This window comes from Arachis ipaensis, chromosome B1, assembly GCF_059453495.1.
Source record: "Arachis ipaensis isolate K30076 ecotype BB chromosome B1, ASM5945349v1, whole genome shotgun sequence".
In the NCBI taxonomy this organism is placed as follows: Eukaryota; Viridiplantae; Streptophyta; class Magnoliopsida; order Fabales; family Fabaceae; genus Arachis; species Arachis ipaensis.
This window is the reverse complement of record NC_142436.1, coordinates 112,944,765-112,955,694: the sequence shown is the minus strand read 5'-3', so window position 1 is coordinate 112,955,694 and position 10,930 is coordinate 112,944,765. Positions and strand designations below refer to the sequence as shown.

The 10,930-nt window shown below is 33.6% G+C and overlaps 2 protein-coding genes across 2 annotated transcripts; both read left to right on the top strand.

Annotated features, from left to right (window-relative positions):
- Positions 1–846: 846 nt before the first annotated feature.
- On the top strand, positions 847–4,008 carry LOC107618838 (protein KINESIN LIGHT CHAIN-RELATED 1-like). The gene is made up of 3 exons (XM_016321013.3): positions 847–1,077; positions 1,452–3,300; positions 3,596–4,008. The coding sequence occupies exons 2-3, from the start codon at positions 1,460–1,462 to the stop codon at positions 3,807–3,809; spliced, it is 2,055 nt and encodes a 684-aa protein (XP_016176499.2). The 5' UTR covers positions 847–1,077; positions 1,452–1,459; the 3' UTR covers positions 3,810–4,008.
- A 5,081-nt stretch (positions 4,009–9,089) lies between these two features.
- On the top strand, positions 9,090–10,658 carry LOC148577972 (uncharacterized). The gene is made up of 3 exons (XM_088502930.1): positions 9,090–9,767; positions 9,858–9,956; positions 10,338–10,658. The coding sequence occupies exons 1-3, from the start codon at positions 9,168–9,170 to the stop codon at positions 10,656–10,658; spliced, it is 1,020 nt and encodes a 339-aa protein (XP_088359056.1). The 5' UTR covers positions 9,090–9,167.
- Positions 10,659–10,930: the final 272 nt, after the last annotated feature.

Genomic DNA, 10,930 nt, shown 5'->3' with positions numbered 1-10,930 from the left:
TTGATTTACAGGAACGAGGACATACACGTTACGTTTTTAGTTTTAAGTGATATATGTAATATTTACAATGCTTTAGTACCCTAATTTCTATTACCTTATTTTTATATAAAAAATTATATATACTCTTAAGAATAATTTTATGATAAAAAAGTTGTTGTACGAAGAAAATGAAAAATATTATGTATAATTATTTTAAAAACTTAATAAAAGTAAAATAATACATTCTCCTAGAAAAAGTATCTAACTATTTATCATAGTAAAACTTCATCTATTTATTATTTTTTTTCTTTATCATAGGATGCACCTACACTTAATTATGTATTATCACATAAAAATAATTATAATTCAAATCATCGTATGAGAATTTTTATAAAGAAAAGATATTTACTTTTAAATTAGATTTTACTATTATAAAATCTTTTTAAAGATTAAGATACAAATTTTGGTAAACACTCAATTATTTTTATATAAAATTAATAATTAAAAATTATTAAATAATAATTTAATTATATTATATTATCTTTTATTAGAATATATTAAATTATTTAATAATTTTAATGGTTAAGTTTTCTCACGAATTTCATATGATCGAAACTTAAAATTTTTAGCATGGCAAAAGTGTCTTTCACTAAAAAGGCAAAATTAAACATAAAAAAGAAAAAAAAAAATACCAGAACCAACGTGGCATACTGATAAAAAGTTTGACTGGTAGAAGAAAACGAAAAAAGAGACAAGGAAGGTAGGTTTTGCGCACGGCTAGATTGCCCCCTCTTTCTTTCTTTTTTCTCTTTCCTTAATATTCTATTCCAGCTCTGGAAAAATCAAAAACTTTTTTTTTCCCTTTTTACACCATTTCTTTTCTTTTCTTCTTCTTCTTATTATTATTCCTTCCTATTACTTGTTCTCTCAACCCTCCCTTTCTCCTTCTCTTTCACGTATATATTGTATGTAATCTTTCATTACAAAATTTAAGGGGAAAATTCAAAACAACAAAAGCAAAAAGATTTTCCCCTTTAATTTGACTTTTCCTTCATATCCATTTTCACATCATTGCTTGGTTTCATCCACATTATTAAGGTACATCTTTTTCATTATTCCCTTCTTCTATTATTCCTCTCAACACAAACAAGGATAATATAAAAGAAATTGCACATCAATTAAATTTTAATTTGATTATATCAAATTACAAGTATGTTTATGGCTTTAGTTTTGATAATAATGCTTTCAAGTCGTCTAATACCTTTGTAGCATGCATAGACATTACATCTTTCCTTATTAATTAAATACCATAATAAACAATTGATCATATTTTGTCACCATCCATTGAATTTTGTTTCACCATTTTTGTTTTAGATTCTCAATGTTAGGCATTGGCATGAACTTGCTTTTTGTTGGCAAATATTATTTATCTATGTCTCATTTTTTTGTTTTGCTAATTTTGCTTCACACAGAGCTGAAAATGCCAATAAATGTTGCAAATGAATATCAAGATGAAGGGAGAGTCCATGAAATGAATGGGATTGCAAAGCCATTACCTTCTAAGAAAGCCATAACTACAAACAAGTCACCAAGGAGTCCCTTGAGTCCACAAAAACTTCATCACCGGACTTTTTCCGGTACAAAGTTTCCAATTCATGGGGTTGGTGTTTCCTCTTCGGAACATGTCTGGGATGGTGCTGATAATTCACCTTCAATAAGAAGTTGTGGATCTTTTGGTGATGAGCCTAGAATTGATTCTTTGTTATCTTCAACGGATAGTCCAAGAAAGGCAGACAAAGGATTACCAAATTTCGGCCTTTCAGTACTAACAAAATCCTTATCCAAGGTAAGGACTACTCCAGCTTCAAAGCCTCCTGCTGGAATTAAGAATGAGAGCGTTTTGAAGACACAAACTAGCATGAACAGATCAAAACCTCCTTTAACCACATCAGGTTCCAAAAATGGTGCTGATTTTTCGCCTCGATCATCGATATTGGATAAGCCTGAAATGGGACATGTTTTTCTAAAACAGGCAAGGGACTTTATGTCAGTAGGGGATAACCCACAGAAAGCGCTTGAAGCGGCTCTTCAAGCGTTGAGAATATTCGAGAAGGTTGCTAATGGAAAGAGAAGTTTAGATTTGGTTATGTGTTTACATGTTACAGCAGCAATATATTGCAGTTTGGGCCAATATGATAAGGCAATTCCAATAATTGAATGCTCAATTGAGATTCCTGTTGTTGAGGAAGGATTACAAAATGCCCTTGCTAAATTCTCTGGTTACATGCAACTGGGAGATACGTATGCTATGCTAGGCCAAATTAAGAATGCAATTATCTATTACTCTGAAGGGCTTGAACTACAGAAGCAGGTTTTGGGGGAAACAGATCCAAGAGTTGGTGAGACTTGTAGGTATGTTGCTGAAGCCAATGTTCAAGCATTTCAATTAGATGAAGCAGAGAGGCTATGCCAAATGGCTCTTGACATTCATAGGGAAAATGGTTCCCCCCAATCTCTCGAAGAAGCAGCCGATAGGAGGTTAATGGGACTTATATGCGAAACAAAGGGAAATCATGAAGCTGCACTGGAGCATCTTGTTTTAGCCAGCTTGGCAATGGTGGCAAATGGCCAAGAAGTAGAGGTGGCATCTGTTGATTGTAGCATTGGAGATACATTTATATCATTGGCTCGATATGATGAAGCCATCGTGGCATTCCAGAAAGCGCTGAAGGTCTTCAAAGCCAGCAAAGGAGAGAATCATCCTGCGGTCGCATCAGTCTATGTGCGGTTAGCTGAATTGTATAACAGGACTTGGAAGCTAAAGGAATCAAGGTTTTATTGCCAAAGCGCGCTTAGGATCTATGAGAATCCAGAAGCTGGTGTCCCGCCAGAGGACATTGCCATTGGTCTAACTAATGTCTCGGTTATCTACGAGTCGATGGGTGAGCCTGAAAAGGCACTTAACTTGCTCCACAAGGCACTTGTGATACTGAAGGATGTGCCTGGACAACAACGAACTATTGCAGGAATTGAAGCTCAAATTGGAGTTATCAACTATATGTTGGGGAGATATCAAGAATGCTATGATGCTATGGAGAATGCTATCTCGAAGCTTCGTGCCAGCGGAGATAAGAAATCAGCATACTTTGGCGTCGCTCTTAATCAAATGGGACTTGCTTGTGTGCAGCTTCATGCCTTGGAAGAGGCTGTAGAATTGTTTGAAGAAGCAAAGATTGTTCTGGAACAAGAGTATGGACCATATAACTCTGAAACTCTTGGAGTGTATAGCAATCTTGCTGGAGCATATGATGGACTTGGCAGGTATAATGTAAACACACCCCTTTGTTTTTCTTTTGCTACGTTAGCATCTTAACCATTGATTTAACAAAATTAGTTATATTAATTATTGTTAGAGATGACAACATCGCGCGAAGTTATATTCATTTTACAATGTTGTATATTACTAGTTCATAAAATCAAGTCATGTCACTAGTACTCAAAGTCCAATTTACAATGGCAAACTATGACTAAGGATGTTGACATTTCTTGACATGAGATGAAACTTTTGTAGCAAAAAAACATATTGGTCATGATATGGTTTTGATGTTTGATTTAGGGTGGATGATGCAATTGACATTCTGGATTACATAGTGGAGATGAGGGAATCAAAGCTTGGGACAGCAAATCCAGATGTTGTTGATGAGAAGAGAAGGTTGGATGAGTTGTTGAAGCAAACAGGGAGAGTTCGTACAAGAAAAGGAAGGTCACTTGATCAGCTTCTTGATGGAAATGTCCGTACTATGGGTGACCTTATTTTCCTCAATGCCTGATCTGTTGTTGTGTGATGAGAGATATGGAGGAAGAAGGGCCACTACTAGCTAGGACTCATGAAAAAACTTAATCCTTTCAAAAGGAAGCTATTCAATGTCAAAAGAAAATTGCTTTGTCACATCTTTGTAGAGTGGTTTTTAAATAAATTCTTATATTTTAAAAACCTTTTATAGCTGAATATATATATAGACTTGTAAATGTTGCTTTACTTTTTGGGGGATAAATTATTGCTTACAAGTTAATGTCATTCAGGTTGTGCTAACTGCTAATTATTAATATACAACAAACAATGTTGTTTGCACCAATTTTTCAATTGAAATTATATTATACCTTTATTTTATTTTTTACCTTGTGTATACTAAATATATAAACCAAATATCATTTCTTATTTTCAAATGGCTTAATGTGTCGGAGATTTTAAGATGCATAGGAATAACAATAAAGATTTGTGAGCATGGATACAGTAAAGATACTTGAATTAGATTTTCAGAAGTGTTATATAAATACTAAAATTTGTTATTAAATAAGTTACATATATATTCGTGTATATTTGCATGTGTCGTTCTATATAAATAACTGATCAATGACTAATTTTTATGTTCTTCCCATCCTGTAGCTTCAAATCGTCGGCGGCACCACCTCTCCAAGCGACGTTGCCTCGCCTTCTCTGTGCCGTGTTTTGCATCCAAAACCTCTTCCATTCCTTTAATTAGTCGTGTAAACTAAACATTCACTAAAACATCTACAATGCTTGATTTCCAAACTTATGGTTCCTCTAACATGGTCAAATCATCGTCCCATGCAACTCCATCTTCCACGCACGTGTCTCTTTCCTACTAATTTGAGCCTTATAGCCATCTTAGCAACTTGAAAAATGAAGCCACCAGAGACGGTACACACACACACACATATATATATTGAGAATAGATTTTTTATACAAAAATAATATAATTATTACCATTAGATAGATTAAATTTAATGGCCAAAATTAAACTTAATTTTTTAAAAAAAATCACGTGACACCAAACTCTGATAACCTAAAACCGATACAAACGTTTTCTATCATCGTAACACTATTCAATGATCACTACGCCATTCCTAATTCTTTTTCATTGCTTTTTCTCTTTTTAATTCTTGTTAGTGGTCATAAAGTATCCTAAGATCACTTTTTCTAAGACTCACACTCACTACTCATAAAGTATATTTGTCTGTTTCTATTCATATTCATTCAAAGTATAAAGAATTGTATGTGTCCTTTTTTATCCATAGTGTGAATGAATTTGATCCCAGTACGTGTATGTTTCTATATATTTTAATTTTTTTTAAAAGCGCTATTTGTATATAATCTTTTAATTATGTGAAAGTTTATTATTTTTAGTTATATAAATCTAATTTCTTATTTTATAAAATTTGTGTAAAATTAATTAAATTTAAGTTCTTTTTACACATATTAAATAAAATTTTAATTTATTTGTTGGTATATTTTAATAAAATTCAAGACAATAAATTAATTTAGATAGCATTCAAATGATTTAAATGATATAGCAAATGAATTAAAAGAATGGATTCCAAAATGTAAAGATGAATTGAAATCGAAAGTTGGCATGGTCTTTAACATGACTCAAGATGGAAGAGAAGTTTACAAAAAGTATGCACATGCGGCTGGTTTTAGTATATGCAATTTAACTAAAATAAAAGATAAACAAAATGTTCGGTGGAAATATATTATTTGCTTAAAAGAAGATTTTGAAGTGGAAAAGAAAGTACGTAGTTCTAGCCGAATTAGTAGTTGATAAAAAAAGTTTATCGAAATATGGAAAAAGAGTATTGACAAGAGAAGGATGTATAACAAAGATTATTTTTAAGAGAAAGAAGGAAAATATGACGGTCAATTTCACATAGGTCGCAAAGATGTATTACTACTTCTAGAAAGAGACAATTTTTGAGATCAACAAGGGGTGTAAATAATGTTCATAAAATCTTATTGGTCCCATGGTAGCACGAATCCCCACACCTTCGTACTTGTACCAGTAAGTGTATTGGATCATCCAAGTAATATCTGAGTGACTCAGGGTCGATCCTACGAGAATTGTAGTTTGAAATAAGCTATGGTTATCTTGCAGGTCTTAGTCAGGCTGATCAGAAGATGATAGATAAATATTTGTGAGATTATTGGAATCAATAATAGGAATAGGATTATGAATTGGAGTTGCTTAGCCTTTTTGAATTAACTCTGGTATTACTGTCTTTGCTTGTGAATGATCTCTTCTATGGCAGGTTGTATGTGATCAACGCCATGGGCCGTGGTCATTGATCTCCTCTGCTACAGATTGAACGCCATTGGCCGTGGTCATCCAATCTGACGAACGGTGAAACTCTAGTAGTTCATTCTCTTGGCGATCCTACTTAAAATGCCACAGACAAGGTCGAATCTTCTAGATCAGAGGATGCTGCTTCTTTGGATTCTAGCCTATACCACGGAGACCCTAATCTCCCCGAAAATCGGCTGAACTGGTGTCTCGAGAAGTCCCCAACGAAGTCGTGGATTAACTGTCTGAGAGATGTATAAATATAACTGTTGGCTCATGCTTTTCAGTCACGTATTCACACGAACCCAAGTAGACGCGGGTATTTGTCAGGTACGTTCGTCTTAGTATGATGAACAGAGCTGATTGTCTGATCATCCTATTCACCATGTTGAAGATCGAATATACATCTTAGAAATAAATCAAACACGGACCGAAGAAGAAACAGTAATACTTTTATTAATTCATAGGACTCAGCAGGACTCCTCCCCTCAACCTAGGAGGTTTAGAAACTCATACTGATGTGAAAAACAAAGTGATACACGAAATTATGATGAATGATGGGCGAAGATCCCTAACAAAGTGTGATCTTCTACTTTAAATACTAAACTAATGACTAGTAAGGGTAAAACGGTCTTTTTAGTGCTAAAATCCACTTCTGGGGCCCACTTAGTGAGTGTTTGGGCTGAGCTTTGAAGAGATCCATGTGCTATGAGGTCTCTGGGGCGTGGAACGCCAGCTAGGGGGTCCTCTCTGGGCGTTTGGATGCTGGATTCTGCTCTGTGGGCGCTAGACGCCTGGAAGGGGGCAGGTAATTGGCGTTGAACGCCAGTTTTGGGCCTTCTAATCCGAAACAAAGTATGGACTATTATATATTGCTGAAAAGCTCTGGAAATCAGCTTTCCGTAGCCGTTGAGGGCATTCCATTTGGACTTATATAGCTCCAGAAAAGATCTTCCGAGTGAAAGGAGGTCAGATCCAGACAGCATCTGCAGTGCTTTCTCTGTCTCAGAATCAGACTTCTGCTCTAACTCCTCAATATCAGCCAGAAATTATTTGAAATTGTACAAAAACATAAAAACTCATAGTAGAATCCAAAAATGTGAATTTAACACTAAAACCTATAAAAACTCAATAAAAACTAAACAAAACATATTAAAAACTATATGAAAATAGTACCAAAAAACATAAAAAATATCCGCTCATCACTCCCTATGACAAAGCAAATACAGGAACTTTAAAATCTTACCAATTATTTAAAGAATATGTTGAAAATTACGATAATATAGGTTGCACACAAAGAAAACCCCAAAATTATTCAAAAGATTTGAAAATCTTGATCATAGATGCAAATACTCGAATATTTATTAACAATTTTAAAATTAGCATAAGATGAATCGTTCATTTTATTATGATTTTAAGCTTAACAAAAAAGAAAAGCTTAAGAATATATTCTATCAGCCATATTGATGCTCATTTTAAATGCATGCATACGGTCAGTAGATCTACAGAAAAAATTACAACTTGTGATAAATTGAGGATTAGAAATTGAGTCACAACTGACTAAAATAAAAGGTGATCTCCTCCCAAGTAAAAGGGACAAGTTAGATTCTTTTATTGGCATCAATATTTCTGAAAATATTGACATTCTTCTTTCTAAACATTCAAACATCAAAGGACATGAAAAACATATTAAAGGTAGTAAAAAATGGCAATTGAATAATAACAGAAGAAAAACAAGACTTGCAAGGCTTGTAAATAATATGCACATCATGATAGTCGAAATTGCACTTCCAAAACCTCCTCCTAAAATTGATAAGAAGTCTTATTATAAACATTAGTTGCTCTTTTTTAATGGCTTAGTTTGAATATTTGTTCGACATAAAATTAGAAATAATTAATTATAACCATGTTTAAAACCAACGCTAATTTACTTTTTGTTTTCTCCAGGAAAACTACATGTGTAAAGTATTGCATATGAGAAATGATTGCATGAGGGAGAAGAGAGGCATATATCCGCAAAAACTCTTGCATCGCAGAAGCTTCAAGACAAGAAGATGTGATATAGTGGAAGCATTGGGTGAGGATAATTTTATTGTGATTTAATTGGTACAATTTGTGTCGTAATTATTGTGAATTTGAGACTCATGCCACTTAATCTGTTTTTAATAACAATGTCAAAGGGGATAGATCACATGCCGTTGCTTTCTTTTTCTTGGTCAGGGTCAAACGTTTTAAGAACTATTCAAAAAATATGAGATAGTTATATCAGCATAATATACTTCTACTTCTATTACTTAATACAAACCACAAATTGTTAGAATTTTTATTCTAATTGTGGTCCAATTTGTTAATATAGAAATTAGTTTGGGTGGTATTGTAATTATTCATTATTATATTGACAGTTGGTCTGTTTTTTGATGGAAAAAACACGACTGTTCATCATAAACTTTATAAAATTTGGGTCCCCAATTCTGATCATAAGAACAAAAAAAATACACCATGATTCCATCTGACTCTCTGTGATTCAAGAATTGGAAGTTCCAAATTAAATCAAAGAATTTATTGGCAATGGCTGAAGGTACATAAATTACTGGTTTTATAAAGAAATCTAATATGTGGTATCAGAGCAAAATTGTCTCTACCTTGTCATTTCAAAATTTAATTACTGTGCATTATTTTGATAAATTATTTTCAAAACAAGAATGTATAGTATGAATTTTGAAATAAGTAAGAAAAACTATTGAAATTAAAGTTGACGTACCATAAGAAGAGGGAATAATAAATAATATTTCCAGAAGGAATCTTCTAAATTTGTGTGATAGTTGTTCTTCATAATAGTATAATTTTCCATGATTCCCATAAGTTTTCTTATTCTTGAATTAAAAAAAAAAGAGAGAGAAGAAGAAAGAGAAGACGGTGGAAGAGAGAAGTTGTTATATAATATTATATAACAAGTCGAGGTAGGAAGAGCCTCCGACACCTACTGATACTAGTTCTCAAGCCGAGGTAGCATTATACGAACGGTGGGAGAAATCCAACCGTTTAAGTATGATGTTCATTAAGTCTCGTATTTCAGCTAGTATCCGAGGTTCAATTCCTGATTGTAGGAATGTCAAGGATTATATGAAGGCTATTGATGAACAGTTTGAGTCTTCTAGTAAGGCACTTACAAGCACCCTAATGACACAATTGTCATCTATGAGGCTTACCGGCATAAGAGGTGTGCGTGAACACATCATGAGGTTGAGAGACATTGCAGCACAATTGAAAGCTTTAGAGGTTGAGATCTCTGACTCATTTCTGGTACATCTTATTCTGAATTCTCTTCCTTCCCAATACGGACCATTTAAGATTTTTTATAACACACATAATGAAAAATGGTCCATTAACGAATTACTGGTGATGTGTGTGCAAGAGGAAGGAAGGCTAATTCAGGAATTTGGTGAAAGTGCACTATTAGTGACAAATGAGGGTAGTAAAAAGCAAGCTCATAAGAAGAAAGAAAAGGGTATTGTATCCCATCCTATGAAGAAAGAAAGTGCACGGTGTTTCTTTTGTAAAAAGAAAGGACACATGAAGAAGGAGTGCCCAAAATTTAAAGTTTGGCTTGAAAAGAAAGGTACTAACCTTTGTGATCTTATTCCTTCAGTGTGTTTTGAATCTAATTTTGTTGAAATATATCATGACACTTGGTGGATTGATTCTGGTGCTGAAATTCATATTTCAAATACCATGCAGGGTTTCATAAGGAAAAGGAAACCTATAGGAAGTGAACTAAACATCTATATGGGCAATCGGATGCGTTCACGTGTGGAAGCTGTTGGAACATTTAGGCTTGTATTAAGTACTGGTTCTATTTTAGATTTAGAAAGAACCTTTTATATTCCAGATTTTTCTAAAAATTTGATTTCTTTATCTAAGCTTGTAAAACAAGGATTATGTATAAATTTTTATGATGATTCTGTTGACATTATTAAAAATTCTAATATTATTGGACGTGGTACTTTAATTGGTGATTTATTTAAAGTCCATTTAACTAATAATGTTCCATCTAATCTTATGGTTATGCATGGTAATGGTATGAATGAAAAATCCTCCATGTTATGGCACCGAAGGTTGGGACACATCTCCATTGAGAGAATAAAGAAATTAGTAAGTGATGGAGTTCTTGAAACTCTAGACTTTACTGATTTTGATACTTGTGTGGATTGCATTAAGGGAAAGCAAACCAAAAAGTCTCAAAAAGGTGCTAAGAGGAGTTCTGACATATTAGAAATAATTCACACTGACATATGTTGTCCTGATATGTCCTTAAGTGGTCAGAAATACTTCATCTCTTTTATTGATGATTATTCACGATATATGTATCTCTATATGCTTCATAATAAATATGAGGCATTGGACACTTTTAAAGTTTATAAAGCTGAAGTAGAGAAACAATGCGGAAAGAAAATTAAGATCGTGAGATCAGATAGAGGTGGAGAATTCTATGGGAGATATACTGGAAGTGGGCAAGCACCTGGTCCATTTGTAAAGTAGTATCTTCAAGAGCATGGTATTGTGGCACAATACACCATGCCTGGCACACCAGATCAAAATGGTGTAGCTGAAAGAAGAAATAGGACTTTGCTGGATATGGTGAGGAGTATGCTTAGCAACTCCAATCTTCCTTTATCCTTGTGAAGTGAAGCCCTTAAGACAGCTGCGTATATATTAAATAGAGTTCCAACAAAGACAGTTTCTAAAACGCCATTTGAGCTATGAAAAAATGCGAAAAAAAAGAAGAAAGAAAAAGAAAAAGCAAGCAGAAA